Source organism: Mandrillus leucophaeus, unplaced genomic scaffold, assembly GCF_000951045.1.
Source record: "Mandrillus leucophaeus isolate KB7577 unplaced genomic scaffold, Mleu.le_1.0 Scaffold162, whole genome shotgun sequence".
Taxonomy (NCBI): domain Eukaryota; kingdom Metazoa; phylum Chordata; class Mammalia; order Primates; family Cercopithecidae; genus Mandrillus; species Mandrillus leucophaeus.
In genome coordinates, this window is record NW_012101610.1 from 695,933 (window position 1) to 713,530 (window position 17,598).

The 17,598-nt window shown below is 43.5% G+C and overlaps 1 protein-coding gene across 1 annotated transcript; it reads left to right on the top strand.

The window, feature by feature from the left end:
• The first annotated feature begins 190 nt into the window (after positions 1-190).
• LOC105536669 (nuclear pore complex-interacting protein family member A2) lies at positions 191-16,490 on the top strand. The gene is made up of 6 exons (XM_011976096.1): positions 191-344; positions 6,921-7,060; positions 9,177-9,341; positions 14,175-14,261; positions 15,960-16,021; positions 16,427-16,490. Exons 1-6 carry the CDS (start codon positions 191-193, stop codon positions 16,488-16,490), a joined length of 672 nt encoding a protein of 223 aa, XP_011831486.1.
• The last annotated feature ends 1,108 nt before the right edge of the window (positions 16,491-17,598 follow it).

Sequence of the window (17,598 nt, forward strand, 5' to 3'; positions counted from 1 at the left end):
TCTGTCACTTGCCTTCAAAAGAATCCTAATAGCTCCTATTTGGGACACAACTTATTGTAAAGTTGGTTGCCTGGTTTATATTTTGACCAAATGCATGCCTCATAGTGAAAATTAAATGACCACTTTTGGTTCAGCCTTTACCGTAGTCAAATGGACAGAACTTGAAAATATAAAGTTGCTACTTTAATTAATGACATTCATCTACCTCTCCGCAAATTGGATCTGGACTACTGACAATAGCCGATTCGACAACTGCTGGGTGCTCCGCAAGCGCACTCTCCACTTCAAATGGCCCAATATGTTACCTGAAAAGGAAAAGCAGCCTTTGACCACCACATGCTCCAGTAGGAGCTCTCCCTTCCTGTCAATCCTTGCCTCTTAAGAGTGGCAAATCTACAAGCTCAGAGGAAATAATGACATCATCAACTCTGCCGGCAAACCAGAAATCCCCATCGCTGTCCATCATTCCTCTGTCTCCAGTGACATAAAAATCTCCCTTTACCATGGCAGCAGTTTTCTCTGGACTGTCCTAGGAATCACAGATGACATTTGGGGATTAGTTTGGTCAGAACAGAGACGGGTATGGCACTCATTAAGTGACAAATTGTACTTCTAAAGGAAATTATTTATTTTATATTTTGAGACAGAGTCTGTTGCCCATCCTGGACTACAATGGCTTGATCATAGCTCACTGCAGCCTTGACCTCCCAGGCTGTAGCAATCCTGTCATCTCAGCCTTCTGAGTAGCTGGGACCACAGGCATGTGCTACCACACCTGGCTAATGTTTTATGTTTTTGTAGAGATGGGGTCTCGCTATATTTCCCAGGCTGGTCTTGAATTCTTGGGCTCAAGTCACCCTCCCACCTCGGCCTCCCAAAATGTTGTGATTACAGGCATGAGCCACTGTCCCTGGCTGGAAATTAATTTTTTAAAAAAAGTAGTTCCTAGTGTAAAATACAAAAGGTCCCAAAGAGTATAATAAAAAGCCACTCTTCTGCCTCTAGCACCCCCCAACTGCACCCCCATCCTACCCTGTCCAGTTATCCTTTCTGAGGATAACTACTGCAACTGGTTTGTTACATTTGGAATTTCATCTTTATAATACTCAGATGATAGATGATAGTCTCTGCATTTTACTGCTGATGAAATAGATTTTGTTGTTTGCCCAAGGTTACATAGCAAGACATGGTGGAAATGAAATTTGGACCGAGGTCTGTATTAAGGCATGACTAGCACTTTCTATCCTCATACCACATATTCAGAGAATAAACAGAAGGGCAGTGTAGACTTTAGTCTGAGGGAAATTTCCCCTTCTTTGCCAGGTGGTAGAACATTGCCATTTTCATCTATAATCTAGAATGAAAGACAATTGATGTTCTTAAAATTTTCTTTTCACAAAATGACAGCAGGTTGTGAAGAGTTGTACAGTGAATAGCAGAAAACTGTAAAACGTTCTTTCTGCTTTATCGAAGCAGTCAGATATTTTCTCAACCTCCTGGACATCACAGTGCAGCATTCTTTTCCCCATTGAGCCTGGTTTAATTTTCTTTCCTTTCTAATCAGCACAAATTATTCCCTATTGAGAGGACAAACTTTGCATAAGTAGACAAAAATTTATTTTCTGAAATGATATGACAATGAAACCTAAGTTCAATTTGGACTGATTTTCCCAGTATTTAAGCACACTTTCTGAAATACGCTATTTGAGACCAGGAGTTCTCAAACATGGGTGTGCTTTAGAATCAAATTGGAGATTCTGGAGCATTGTTGAAACACAGATTTATGGGCCTCATCCCAGAGTTTCTAATGCATTAGGTGTGGAGTGGGGTCCAAGAATTTGCATTTCTACCAAATTCCCAAATGATGCTGATGTTGCTGGTTTGAGGACCACACTTTGAAAACTTCTCCTTAGACTCCATTAAGTGCACCTTGGAATAAATTCCCCACAGAGGCTCTCAGATGATTCTTCCCAGCACAGTTGGAAAGATGAGCTGCTCAGTTCTAAGCCTCACCCACCTACTAAAGCCCTTAAGATTTCTCCTGCATGAAGGGGAGGCGGGTATGATGGAATAATAATCATCACCCCTTTAGCAAAACCTAACTGAGCAGTTTGCCGGTTTTGGTAACTACTGGCAAGATGAGGTGTACTGGGAAACTCTGTAAAAATTTAGAGTGAGATGGAGGCACTTCAGGGACTCAGGTTGAAAATCCTGGGGCAGAAAGGCCCCCACATATATTAAACATAAATGTTGCTCTTTAAATATACCACTTCTGTCTGTCCATAGCCCTCATGTAGCTCCAGCCCAGTTTGCGCCCTCCACTGCTCCAGCACCTCTGGGGTGAGTGCCTCCTCTCCTGTCAAGCAGTGCCGCAGCCTCTTGAATTCATAGAGAGACAGAGTTGCACGGGGCCTTTTTGAGAGGAACCTGAGTGCTTTCCCTGCAAGATAATTAGGACATTCAAGCAGCAAGCATAGAAGCTAGGAGAGGCAAGTCTTAGGAAAGTTCCTTCAACAAATACTTGTTGAACACCTACTGTATTGCCCGATATTATTCTAGGCATATGGGGCACATTAGTGATTATAACAAAAATTTCTGACAGCTTACGTTTTAACAGATGGAGGAGAACTTAGCTATTAAAGATGTTAAAAGGTGGGACAAAATGCTATTAATGATACTAAGTGCTTATTACGAGCCCCATGATATAACAGCTAATATTGATTGAGCAGTTGCTAGGTTGTAAGGGCTTTAGAAGCATTCTTAGACTCCTCTCAACCCCTACTTTACACATGAGGACACTGAGGCTCAGAGAGTTTAAAGAATTTGCCCAAGGCCTTCCAAATAATAAAAGGCTGAGTTGACACTCATAATACTGTGTACCAGGCATCTCCCACTTGTCAGGGTGATCTCACCAAGCAAGTCACTTACATTAAATTCTCACCACAGCCTTGTGAGGTGGCTCTTAATCTTCTCTTATAGATGGAGTTGATGGAGGTTTAGCAAGGTTATCTTGAGTGTCCGAGGCCACACTATTAGTAAGTAGCAGGGCCCTGCCTGTTTGATTTGGAGCTTAGCTTTTAACCACTGGCCTTACTGAAGACAGGTGAGAAAGCCTAGAACAGCTTGCTTCTCAAACACTGAGACCCCAAATGAACCAGAGGGTGTGGGTAGAACACAAACCATATGCATTCAGAATAATCATTGAATAGTCTCTGAATTACTGTTGAAACATGAGCAAGATGCTTACATAGGACCAAAGGCGTTGGCACTGACTAGGAAAAGAGAAAATTTGTATTTGCATTATTCTGTCTTGCGTAGCACTTTCCCTCTTGGGCATCCGCACTTTGGTGGCAAAAGAGGGTGGACAAGCCTGCACTTCTTAAATTGCTCCTCTCTTCCTTTCTCTCCTCATGTATTGAGTTTGAATGAAACAAATATACATTGTAACTCTACTGGATGCTCATGTGGTGTGGCTAAACTGAATATAACCTTCAAGTCAAACTTTGTTAGCTTCTCTTCAAGGCAGTATAAATATGCTTTTCTTTCTTTTTTGAGGGCTGGTTCTAAATGACAGTGTTTCTAAGAAAGTAGTACTAGAGGATAAATTTTTTGAGTGGGAGTTCTGGGATTGTAGAGCTCTGGTTGTCCCTGGAAAAGTGTCCAGTTGTCCTAGAGGATATACCAGTAGTTTATAGACTAGGGGGCAATTTTGTCCCCCAGGAGACATTAGGCAGTATCTTGGGACATTTTTTTTTTTTTTTTTTTGAAATGGAGTCTTGCTCTGTTGCCCAGGCTGGAGTGCAGTGGCACGATCTTGGCTCACTGCAACCTCCACCTCCTGGGTTCAGGCGATTCTCTTGCCTCAGCCTGCGAAGTAACTGGGATTACAGGCGTGTGCCACCATGCCTGGCTAATTTTTGTATTTTTAGTAGAGACAGAGTTTTGCCATGTTGGCCAGGCTGGTCTTGAACTCCTGACCTCAGGTGCTCTGCCTGCCTCAGCCTTCCAAAGTGTCGGGATTACAGGTGTGAGCCACTGCGCCCAGCCTAGGGACATTTTTGATTGTCACAAATGGTGGGGAGGAGGTGCTGCTGGCATCGAGTAGAGTCTTGGGATGCTGCTCAATATCCTGTAACACATACTTTCAGGAGTTTGGGCCCATGGCACAGGCAGGTCACGGGTCGCTGGCTTCCTGTGACCTTTACCCTCCTTGCCAAGGGAAAATGTGACCCTCCAAAGTGAGAAACTTGAGGGCATGGGTCACCCCAGACTTGGCATCTACCCAGAGCCTGAGAAGGAGGGAACGTTGATCCTCCAACTACCTCATAGGGCTGGCATAGGTGGTCACTGCCCTGAGGATCACCCAACTGTGTTGGGCAACCTGGACCCCATCTGCAGGAATATGAGGAAGAGAATACAAAAGTCTTTATATGGACAGTGAGAAGTCAGATGCAGAAGAAACCTCCAGGCCTTAACTACCCAGTCTTGGACCTTGGGTGGAGAAAAGAGCATAGTTGGTGATCATGTGCACTTACACACTAGGGTCAGCAGGTGGCACGCGTCTGTGGCTCTGAAAATAGAGATTTGGAAGGAGATCATCACAGTTAATATTTAACAAACCCCTGTTGTGTGCCAAATCATTCCCCCCTCGCAACAACCTAATAAGCTAGGGATTCTTATATATATTTTATAGAGAACGAAATACAGACATAAAGAGGTTAATTATCTTGCCCAGATTACATAGTTTATAAGTGGTGAAGGCAGAATAGAATCTAAACAGTGTGGCTCCGGACTGCACATGCATTGATTCGACAAGTGTTTATTGAGCACCTGCCATGTACAAGGCCTTGTGTGACTAAAAAGGGTTATAATTAATAAAAATGACAAATCACTAGCACTTTTTAGAGTTAACTTTTCTTTTTTTCCCCAGACGGAGTCTTGTTCTGTCACCCAGGCTGGAGTTCAGTGGCGTGATCTGGGCTCATTGCAAGCTCTGCCTCCTGGGTTCATGCCATTCTCCTGCCTCAGCCTCCAGAGTAGCTGGGACTACAGTTGCCCGCCACCACGCCCAGCTAATTTTTTGTATTTTTAGTAGAGATGGGGTTTCACTGTGTTAGCCAGTATGGTGTCGATCTCCTGACCTTGTGATCCACCTGCCTCAGCCTCCCAAAGTGCTGGGATTACAGGCGTAAGCCACCGTGCCTGGCTGAGTTAACTCTTTTTTTCTTTTTTTTTTTTTTAAATTGAGACAGAGTCTCACTCTGTCACCCAGGCTGGAGTGCAGTGGGGCAATCTCGGCTCATTGCAAGCTCCACCTCCTGGGTTCACACCATTCTACTGCCTCAGCCTCCAGAGTAGCTGGGACTACAGGTGCCCGCCACACATTCAGCTCATTTTTTTGCATTTTTAGTAGAGATGGGGTTCCACCGTGTTAGCCAGGATGGTCTCAATCTCCTGACCTTGTGATCCACCTGCCTCGGCCTCCCAAAGTGCTGGGATTACAGGCGTGAGCCACCGTGCCTGGCTGAGTTAACTTTTTTTTTCTTTTCTTTTTTTTTTTAATTGAGACAGAGTCTCACTCTGTCACCCAGGCTGGAGTGCAGTGGCACAATCTTGGCTTACTGTAACCTCCACCTTCCAGGTTCAAGTGATTCTCCTGCCTCAGTCTCCAGAGTAGCTGGGATTACAGGTGCCTGCCACTGCATCCGGCTAATTTTTATATTTTTAGTAGAGATGGATTTCACCATGTTGGCCAGGCTCGTCTCAAACTCCTGACCTTAGCTGATCCACCCACCTCAGCCTCCCAATGTGCTGGGAGCCATTGTGCCTGGCCAACATTTTCTTTCTTTGTAGGTTTCAGGCACAGAACTGTATACACAGTAATAGTGAAATTGATCCCACTGTTGCGGAAAATTGGGAAGGCAAGAGAGACCTTGGGGTTTATACAGGAGAATCTTTATTGAGTGCACTCAGACCCAGCGGACTCAGCATCCAAAATCTGGGCCCAGAACAAAGATGAACAAAACAGCACTTGACTTTTATACACACTTCAAAAAGGGGAGTGGGCTAGCCTGAAACAAGCTTACAGTGGCACAAAGCATAGTGGCATAAAAGCAAGGATGCAGAAGCAGAACAAAGGCAGTTATTTAAATTGTAACAGGTTCATAGCTCAGGATTACACATGGCCATGACCATTGCTATGCAACCCAGATGTCTGTTATCTAGGTTTGCCTAGGCACAGTCTTATCCTATAACCTTCACTATGGTACCCAGGTGGCCATAACTCAGGTCTGCTCAGATGGCTCATGACCTTCGCTGTGCTACTTAGATAAAACAGAATACTTGAAGTCACTAACAGAGAACAGGAATCTATAAACTCATACCATAAAACAAAGGAAAATTTGGTTTTTTTTTCTCACTATGTTGGGGGAGTGCTGGGAGAGTTCTCAGAGCACATTAGATAGTATTATCAAGGCTTTTTCTGGGTCTGGGCTGTGCTTGTTGCTGCCTCTGGGAAAAGTCAGCCTAATATAGGGAAGCTTATTTCTCTTTCTTTTTAATTTTATTTTTCTTTAATTTCCCACCTCACCACTACTAATTATGAGAGGAATGATTATACATTTAAATGAGTTGGATGTTTTATATGTATTATCTCATGAAATCTTGACAGAAACTGAATGAGGAATGAAACTTCATTGTTCCATTTCACACAGAAGGAAACTGAGGTTAAGAGGGGTAAAGTAATTTTGCATGGCATGAAGCACAAATTCAAAGTACAGGGATTTGAACTTGGTCCTGTTTTTTTCTGAAGCCCTCATGCTCTATGACCACTATAGACTCAAACATCACCTTTTTTTCACCCACTAATTTGACAAACGTTTTCTCTTAAAACTATATAATAGATTGGCACTCATCATGAGCCCCTGTTCTCATTCTGCAGGTGGTGAAGCTCTTCATTGTCCTGACTCCACGGTTCTTGTCCCATGACCAGGGCCGGCTCACCAAGGAGCTGCAGCAGCACGTAAAGTCAGTGACACACCCATGCGAGTACCTGAGGAAGGTGAGTGAGCGCAGACAGATGGAGTCCGGTGCCCTTGAACAGTCAGTGACATCCCCCATGCAAGTACATGAGGAAAGTGAGTGAGTGCAGACAGATGGGACCTGGTGCCCTTGAGCAGTTCCCAGTTCTTGGCTGTCCCACGTCTCATAGCATGGCCATGCTTGGGGAAGCTTCGGCAGTCACAGTACTTGCTTTTTCTTCTATCTGAGTGGCTTAGGGATGGGGTGAAGTAGTTGACTTATTTGGATGAAAACCGCTATCTTGTGTCAGAAACTCAAAAGGAATTATTGCTGACATGTTAACCTAAAACAGATAAGGGTCCAGCAATACTTAAAAAGGTTATTTATAATCCTGCAAAATTTGAAAAGGAAATCCAAATCAACAGCTTGTAAACTATTTTTTAACATAACTTATAATAAGAAATGCATTCTGTATTACACATATATGTCCTATACATATGAATAAAAGAATTAACAAAATCATATTAATTTTACAATATGTAATACATTCTTATTTTTTATTCTTCTTCAGTTGTTTTAAATGCTATGTGCAACCTACAAAAATCCAATAATAATAATTAAATTATTCACTAAATTGAACATTATCATGTAATTTAAAATGATAATCTCAAAAAATCTTGAGATAAAATATTTTAACAATATACTATTAAGAGAAAAACACTGGCTATGAAAAAAATACATAGTTTTATCCTATCTGTTTGAAAATAAAGTTTGAAGAAATACATATGCAAAAAGGTTTACATTTCCTTCTTTGTAATACTTGGCTGCATTATTTGAGCACTGACAGTACACATTATGAAGCTACATGGCTGACACTGAGTACTCACTGTGCATGCCAGGCCATGGGCTCAATGCTCTACATGCATTTTTACTTTACTTAATGCCCTCTACAACCTGAGATAGTATAGCCCGCTTCACAGAGTGTGGAGTAGATGGTGCGTGTCTGCTAGGATGGGCTAGGTATCACTGTAGGTAACAAACAGCCCCAAACAATGGAAATGTACAACACTGAAAGCTCTTTCCCGCTCATGCTGCATGTCCTCCATGGCTCTCCTGGCCCCTGTGCTCTATATCCCCTCATTCTGCCACCAGAATAAAGGAGCAGCCTCCATGTGGGACCTGCCAGCTGCTCTGAGAGATGAAGGAGAGGGTGGTCAGTCTCAATGGCTCCCAACTCTTTTGCCTCAAGGTTATATGCTTCACTTCCACTCACATCTCCTGGGTCAAAGCAAATCCCATGGCTACATCCACCTTCAAAGGGTCCACGGGAGAGCCTGAAATACCTGGGGACTCAATTAAGGCCAACATATGGTGTCAGCCTATGTGGGAGACTGTGGAGGGGCAGAGGAAAAGAGTGGGGAATTGATGGGAAATGATAGCAGGACTAAGTCACCGTGGATTTGCTTTATCCTTAACCAGGTGTAGTTTGTCCCAGAGCTGCACAAAATTATCACCAGCAAGATTAAACAGAGTGAAGTTTGGAAAAACGAGATTGGTCAGACGTAATCAGCAGTGAACTTAAAATCGACTGAGTGACATTAAGTCAGTAAATCCCTGACTGCCCCAGTTACTCACATGATAGTGGTAAGGATGGGAGCATTGAAAGAGTTGACTTGGAAGGGTGTAAGGAGTGTAAAAAATTCCAACGTTTTAGTTCCTTTAAGTTAAACTCAGACACTATCTTTCCTGAAGGTCTCCCGTTTCTTTCAGATTGCACAGGTGAGAGTGCTCAGATTAGGGTTGGAGTTCATAAAATATTAGCTCCCACAATATCAGTGCCCATGTGTCATGGGTGTATTATGTGCTTTGCTAAATACTTTCCCAAAACATCTTGGGGTCTGATTTTCCCTCCTTGTTCCAATAGCCCTGAGTGACTCAAGTGCCCATTTAATGACACAGAGGTCTCAGGGATGCTCCATGAGGCTCCAGGTGCCAGCCTCTGCCCTGCTGGAGTGTGAGGAAAGGGACAGGCATCTTCTGTGGGAGGTAGTGGTCAGCCAGTGTTGGTGACACTACTCGCTTACCAGACCATCCCAAACCTGCCACCTCTGTTGGATCCACTGCCTCTGTGCCTGCCTGTACTGCTGATGCTCCAGTGGCTGCCTCAACATCCCGGCCTAGGCCCAATGCCACTGAAGATGGACCTGCCCCAGGAGACCTATGAGCCCTACAGAGGTCACTCAGCTGTCCCCAGGAGTGTCCAGACACTCATTCCTGTTCAGGACATAGAAGCCCTACCCCTTGGCTCTCCCTCTTCAGCGGTAAATGATGATTTACTGCTGTTACCATCATCACTGCCTTTAGTGTCCGAGGACCTTCCAAGGCACGAGTTCTGGAAGGAAAGATGCCCTTGGGGGGTGACGATACTCAGGTGCACAGGTGCTCAACAGATTGCTTCCTCCTATCCTCAGACAGTCTTTGCATGCAGCCGCTGGCACTCTCATTGTATGAAAGGAAATCAGTCCAGGGTCACACAGCTGGTCTCAAATCCAAGATGCCTGGCTCTGCTTCCATAAGGGACCTGCCTGCAAAGGAGGTTGACCCTGCTTTTGGGAACCTTTCCTAGGCTGCATGAATAACCTCCCCTGTTTGAGGCCTCAAACTCTGCTCACATCTCCTTTCTTTCCCTGTCTCTGCTTGGGCTATAATCAAGACAACCCTGGCAAACGTTCATGGACATCATGGTACTCTGTACCATTCACTTTTGGGCTAATCTGACTTCAACCCCCCCTTCACTTGATCTCTTCTTTTACAACTAATACAACCCAAATCTGGGGCTCTTTATGCAGGCAACAGCATACAGGTAGAATTTCATTCCAGTGTTTTGTTATACCTGTTTTGTTTTTGTTTTGCTTGTTTCTTAGGGTTTCTTTCTATTTTTGGTAAAGGCATTGACTATTTGTAGCATCAACAGTATATTTCCCGTTTACAATAACTTTATGTTCTAGTAAATGGTAAAGGGATTTCAAGCAGTGGTTTTAAGCTGCCAGAGGCCTGAGTAAGTTTAAGCACATTCTGTGCGATCAGGTAGAAGAAGGCCTTTGGGAAATTTAGCTGAGGACAGGGCCAGAAAATGTGATGGACAGTGGGGGTCTGTTCTCATCACCGGGCCCCTGGGTTCTGTCTACCTGTCTGACACTCCCCACCCATCACTCATGAGGCAGCCAAACCCTCTGGGTATTGTGGCCAAATGGCCCAGGAGAGAAGCTGAAGATCTTTGTCTCTTGAAAAGTACAGAATCCTTGGACATCCCTGGGAGGTCAGCCATGGAAATCAATTTGGTTTTCTTTCCCTTATTAGGGTTCAAAATTTAAAGTCCACACTCACAGGCAGTAAGATGACACAGATTAGTGACATCATCACTCCATTTCAGATGTTAAAATACCTAGGTGGGTTGGGGTGATTTGAGACCACACAACCTTGTGCCACAAAGTGGATTACCCAGACCAGAGAGAAACATTCTATTGCCATATTATGATCCTATCATTGAGTGCAAAGGCAGTTTTGTTTCATTCTGGATTCTTTCTCATGTTTATATCTTACTTATAAGGGCACTTTAATTTCCGAGCATATAAAAGTTTTTGCTTAGCTTTTTATCATTGTTTCTCACACAATTATATGATCAGAAATATGCTATGTGATTTGATTTCTCTTAAATATATTGAGATTTGCTTGATTAACAAAACAAGTCCGGTTAATTTTTGTAAATGTACCACATTTGCTTAAAATGAATGTATCTCCAACATTTGTTCCCAAGATACAAGGATGATGGATGGATGGTACATGTATGTGCTGGAGAGGGTTCACTATTCAGACCTTCTGCATCCTACTGATGTTTTGTTGCTTGTAAATAGCTGAGAGGGGGCTATGGAGTCTCGTACTCTGCTTGTACATGAGGTTCTTCCTGCCATCCTGCCATCATTTGTTTTTTATGTTTTGCAGCCAAGCTCAGGAAAGAAGGAGTGGACCAGAAGTAGGAATAGGGAGCTGGGTTGGGGAGGACCAGAAATCTGAAGGTCTGAGAAGGTTCCAGAGAGGATCTGTCCTTGGGATGGTGCTTGGGTTCTCAGGTTGGGGAGGGGGTGTGGAAGAATTCAGGCACCACATGGAATGTCCACTGTAAGGCACCACATTCTGGGGCCAGGGATTGATGGAGAGGAGGTATAATGCCCCAGGGTTGCTAAGGCAGGACCAGACAGGAGAAGGTTTGGCGGAACCCAGAGCCCTGGTCTTCCTCCAACTGCTCCTAAGCCTCCCGCTCTCCTGCCCCGCGTGTCCCATTGCCTTGCTGATCGACTTTCTCACTGACTTGTAGCTGGTCCTCCACCCAGTGCTTGAGGGCTTAGTTTGAACTGGATACTTTCCCAGAGCCCCTTCTCCTCCTCCTCCTCCAGGTGCCCAACGGCCACCCTTCCCTTCTCTCCTTTTCCCTTCACTTCTCTCTTCCACCTCAACTGCGATCCCACTCTCATCCCCATTCCTTTCCCTTCCCCAGCCCTAAGCCACCCCCACCTTTGTCCTGGCCACCTCAGGGTGCCCTGAGAGGACCAAGATATGTGGGTGTAGTGGGTGCTGCCTTGGCTTCTCTTGCTGGGGTTTTCCAGCCATCAGTCCACCCATGTGAATAGATACTGGACCCACAGGGTTTCTTCTTTTTCGTTGGGCTGTGTCATGAGGCATGAAATTACACAGCTCATACCTACAATCCCAGCACTTTAAGGCCCGAAAGGTGTGCAGATCGCTTGAGTCCGGGGGTTCAAGACCAGTCTGGGCATCACAGCAAAACCCCGTATCTACAAAAATATTCCAAAAGAAAATCAGTTGGGCCTGGTGATGCATGCCTGTAGTCCCAGCTACTGGAGAGGCTGAGGTGGGAGGATTGCTTGGGCCCAGGAGATGGAGGTTGCAGTGAGCCACGATCACCCTATTGCACTCCAGTCTGGGCGACAGGGTGAGACCTTGTCTCAGACAAAACAAAAACAAAGTGAAATGTCACTTGAGTTCTGTGTCATCCAGTTTGATAACTTTTTAGGAACTTCTGATTCATCCATGTCTTCTGCTCTTGGGAGCTGCCTCCAGGGAGTCTGTGTGAAATTAGTGTGATGGGAAACTGAGAAGCCCATCAGGTGACAGAAAAAAGGGCTGTATTCTTTGGGTATGTCTGCAGTATGGGAGTCACTAGGAGTGACATGAGCAGGATGTGAATGAGAACTCTATTGTCCTTTGTTTTGTAAATGTGTCGAGTGCTGATCATTGATTTACTCAAATCAGAAATGTTTTTAAAGTTCTTATGGTTGTCCAAATATAAAGAAATGACAGGTTTTCACTTTGAAAGTGTTCACTCTCACATTATAAAACCTCACTGCTACCCTCAAGAAAGGTGACCTTATAGAGATGAGAGTATTTCTTCTGACCAGCATCCACTAGATTCTTAGGGAGGGATCTGGAAAAGTCTAGTGATGGGGAGCAGCCACTGCCTTGAGGCAGAATCACCTCACATGAGTACCTCCAATCAAAGAAGAATCTGTTCTTTCTTTTGAGCTTATGAAGGAGGAAATGACTTGATAATCTTTGCTGGAATTTTTTTCCCTTTACCTGGCTGCATTTTCATGGATCAGTTAAACTCCCTTTGCCTACCTCACCTTTGAAGACTTTGTAAATTTCCTTCATTGCATTTTCCACCTTCACCCTTGCTCATGGCCATCGACTGTTAGAACCCAAGCTTTACTGGCCCCATTGGGTCTAATGTAGGTAGAAGCCCACTACTGATAAACTGCATCCAGATAGTTGTCAGATGTGACAAGAGAGCCCAAGATGGGGGAGGTTTTCCTGGCCAATGACAAGATGGCCTTTGTCCTTCTTGTGCATTTGATCCACATCTTTAACCATTGTGCCCAGAGCTTCTGGTCCCTTTCAGACAGAGGCTACTCAGAAAGAGTGTGTCCCTCCCAGGAGCCCAGGCTGCACTCACCTCCACTGTGAGGCTGAAGATGAAAGTGCTACAGAGCTCTGAGGCTGCTTTTTAGAGAGGTTTTGTTTGCACAAAACTGAGTCTTGGTATGTGGATTGGTCTGAATTACATTTGTATTCATTTTCTCCCCCAATACTTGTAAATCTGATGTTTGTAAAATAATATGTGTGCCTTTTGTGGCAGTGGCTATACATTCCAGAAAGTTTGTATTGCTTTCCATATGGATTTCCAAGGTTGCTACTGATTGCTTTAGGTGCAATGCTCTAAAATATGAAGGGGAACTCTTGTTATTGGTGTCTTGGTATTGCGTTTTTAACTAACTTCAGTTCTCTCAGTTTGAATTACAATTCCAGGAAGACTATGTTATGCAAATCTTTATGGACTTTGAAAATGTGACATGAAGTGCAGCTGTTTCACCAGCAAAGTGAACATTAATTTTCAAAAGTTAACATTTTTATAAACTTGGGCTAAACAACAGTCTGTGTTTATTTTTGTTGAAATATAACCCAGGTATTATTATTACAGCAGCTGTCCTCTCTCAGTTTTGTGTATATATAAACATGTCTTTATGTCATATTTTCATCTATAATGTTAAGACTTTTTTCTTATATTTTTCTCATTCTTCCATACAGTGTGGACATATTTTTGGATATATTACAAATAGCGTAATGCAAATTTATAAATATTTTTAAAAAGATCTTGGCTTCCCGACCCCTTGTGAATTTGTATTTTTTATCCACATTTTAATTTGAATTATGAATTTCTAGGTAAAGTTCTGTAATTATTTTTTAAAATATTTGCAATGCTTTTGTCACAGAAGGGAACGTGAACCCTGAATAGAGCAGGAAAAGAATAAGACGCTCTGCTACAGATCAGGAAGGAGCAGGAGGTGAAATGTTACAAATTCTAGAACTCAGAGAACTGAAGATAATTACTTCCTTTTCAGATTGTTAAACATTTTAACCTGTGGTAAAATATTCATAATAAAACATTCATAACATGATCATTGCCATCTTAACAATGTCGAAGTGTACAATTCAGGTGTGAAGTATACTCACGTCATTTTTCAGTTATTATTTCCTAGATGTCTTTTCTCAAGTCTATCTCAAAGCCATGAAATGTAAATGACGGATCCACAGATCTGCAGCAGACAGCCTGGAGGTCCAACAGGCATAGCCAGGAAGTTATGCTATCTATTGGAATCTCCACAGTATGGAAATGAGTTTGTCCTGGAAAGGGGAAGAACAGCTTCTTGCCCTCAGGTCGATGACCAGAGTTCCAGTCCTGAATCATGGAAACATGCAGTAGTGAACTGCAGGGTTAATGACATCATGTCCTGGAAGGATCTCTCAAAGGCTGACTGTCTGGGTTCTGGCATCAGCCTCTAAATGAGAATCAGGTCTTCCTATGGGAGGAGTCAGATGAGGAGCCATCCCCTGCTCCATCTTGATGGAGTTAGTTGTGATGAGTTGGTGAGATCTGATTTTCCACACTGAACTAAAATGAGCTTTCAGTGTGTCAAGCACAAGACTGACCCCGGAAGTACACATAGTGCATCTCATAGAAGCTTCTAATAGTCCTCATTTAGTTAAGAATAGAATTATGGAGCCACAAAAACAAGCTGGAAATGACAGGTGACTTGCTAGCAGGCCAGAGTGGTTTTTTTTTTTTTTTTTTTTAATCTGTCAATGGGAGGTGTCAATTCTTCCTCCCTATTGTTGAATATCAGTTGTTTCATGTATGGGAAGGCTGTGGGGGACCTTTGAATCATGGCCTTCAGATGCCAGAATGGCAGAAAGATTCCCACATGGGCAAGAGGATCATGTGTGTGCATTTCCCTCCGTTTTCATCTCAGGAAGCTGAGAATGAAAGAATGTGAGTGAGCAGAAAAAGAGAGGCAGCTGTCAGAGGTGGAGGAAAAAGGGAAATTGGTTATGGAAAAAATACACACCTTCAAGTGAGTTCAGAAACTGAACACCAGCCACATGGGAAACTTCCATCGGAGTGTTTTGCTTTTAACTTTTGTACAATGTTTAGACCCAGTTAAGACAGAAATACAAACAAGTGGTCAGAAGACGTATTTAGAGAGAGAGAGAATTCACACAAGAGAAAACAAAATACCTTCAGATTTACCAGTGACCAAAACGTGAAGTAGCAAAACATCTCCTGACCCCAGTCGGGTCAGACTGTGTAGAAACTCAGTTCATTTCTGCCATTCTAGGGCTGGTATCCGTCGCCGTCATTCTTAGAAAAGCGTGTTGTAGGATCAACCACATTTTTTCAAACGGACTGTGCCCAGCTGTTTCTACTCTGTGAAATATGGCAAGGATGTTAATACAAGGAGACTAGAGCTTTATAATCAAAGATGCCCAATGAAGGATGAGGTACCCAATGGTGCCCAGTGGGTAAGGACATTGTCAACTCAGAACCCAGCAGGCATGAAGTAAAAGAGGAGGCATCATTATAGCAACAGTTTTGATCATACTGTACTTTGAAAACCCTGTGAAATACATTTTCTGTGTATAGCTAGTGTAAGGGCACAGTTGTAAGGATAACAGAAACATGGCAGATTATTTAAAAATCATACTGAAATGGTGCTTATTTGATGAAAGTGATTCTAAACCATAGGAAAATAATTCAAGACACCCAAGAGCTTTGGTGGTGAGTAGAAAACTACTACAGACGCAAGGTAAGGAGCCTTCCTCTCTGCAGCTACAGGATCCTTCAGTGCTGATGTGGATAATGCCATGCCCTTTAGACTCTCTCAACATACAATTTCTCATGTGTTGGTTTTTTTCAGATCGTCCCTTCTGTAAGAAAGGCCCTTGACAGCTGAGCAGTTTTTTTCCCCCTTGCTTTTGGGCTTAGTCTGCCAGGTCAGGAAGTGGATGTATTTTTCTCCCTACAGCTCTGTGCTCAAACCTTGCAGAGGGAGATGGTCAAGAGGAAGGCTGTCTACAAGCAGCGCAGGTAGGTAACTGTGATGGACGTTTTCAAGGATGTTTTTGTTTTAAGATGAAGTTTTGAGTGTCTAGTAAAGAACTTGGTGTTTTAATTCTTCTTCAAGTGAATTCTTTGTGTGTCTTCTAGATGGGAAATGATGGAAAAGCAGAGTCATGGAGACACACAAGAGTCAGGAGCCAGCCCAGGGACAACTGGGCCTAGAGAGAACTTTCTGGAGAGCTCACTGTGAAGGTGGCCACTTCTGCTGCACAATCCACACAGCCTGCTTCTCCTTTTGGGGTTGAGAGCTCAGGTGGGGTGATAATTATGTTTCCTGGAAACATAATTCTAAGTACTTACTACAGAGAACATGTGTCTCGTTTGGTGGCAGGACCCTGTTTTTCTCAGATGCCGCAGCTGAATGTCTTTTAGATGCTCCCCTGAGAATGGTGGAGCTCAGTCTCCTCCACTGACGGTGAACATTGCCCCACTCTAACATCTTGGTTACTTTTAACTGAAAAGACGAGCCTAGAAAGCAAATGGGCCAACTCCCCTTCCCACCTTAAGTCAGCACAAAGGCTTTATCTTTCTTTCATTTGAGAAAACACTAATAACATTTTAGAATGGGAGCTATATGTGCTGATGAGAGCAGACATTTTCTGGCTGTGTCTTCATTAATCAATATTTTACCATGAGATCTGCTTTAAGAAAAGCAACATTTATTTACATTTTTTGGAGCTTTATTTTTTTTTGTTTAAATTGTTTATTGTGGACTATATAATATAACTCCATTAGTAAATTAAATTTCCATGTAGTCGTACTCTTCTGACATTCTAGGTGTAACCCTAAAACTTCTCAGTTAATTTCTGATACTTTCACCTTTTCTCAGTACTTCTGGTCATTTTATGCCCATTTCTCTTCATACATATTGATAGTACCTGGGCAGATATGAAAGTTAAAGTAGCTATACATTTACAGAACTTTAAATGTCCATACGACTTGAAGAAAAGGAGCAGTGCTGTTTCTTTTCAGGGTTTATTGATATTCTTCCAATCCATGACTGTTTCTATTTTCAATTTTAGTCTGTGTTTACGGGATGAGTGACTTTTTTTTTGATATGTACTGGGAACCCCTGATTTAGAGCTCATTTATAGATTCTTAGAGCCCTACCTGTCCAGAGTCAGTTGATAGTTAAGAAAATCCATAGACCAGGGCTCTGAGGTGTCTGAGCCAGCCAGCAACTCAGCGTCTAATCCAGCCTCTCAGCCAGCCAGCCTCTCAGCCAGCCAGCATTTCAGCCAGCCCAGCCTCCCAGCCCTTTTCTGGGTCAGCCTCTCACGCAGTCATTTGGCCAGCCTCCCAGCTGGCCTTTGAGACAGCTAGCCTGTGGGTCTCTCGGCCAGCCTCCCAGGCGATCCATTAGTGAGCCTTCGAGGTGACCTCTAAACCAGGGAACTAGCCCACCTCTCGGCAAGATTCCAAGCCACCCCCTTGGCAGATCTCTCAGCCAGCCAACCTGCCAGCCAGGCTCTCAGCAAGCTTCTCAACCAGCCAGGCTCTCAGCAAGCTTCTCAACCAGCCAGGCTCTCAGCAAGCTTCTCAAC

What these genes read in the sequence shown, in the direction of transcription:
- LOC105536669 (XM_011976096.1), top strand. Translation starts at nt 191, where the DNA reads ATGACATTCATCTACCTCTCCGCAAATTGGATCTGGACTACTGACAAT. An exon ending in TTTGACCACCACATGCTCCA is followed by an intron (nt 345 to 6,920) that starts GTAGGAGCTCTC and finishes ACTCATCATGAG; the next exon opens with CCCCTGTTCTCATTCTGCAG. An exon ending in GCTGTCTACAAGCAGCGCAG is followed by an intron (nt 16,022 to 16,426) that starts GTAGGTAACTGT and finishes AATGTCTTTTAG; the next exon opens with ATGCTCCCCTGAGAATGGTG.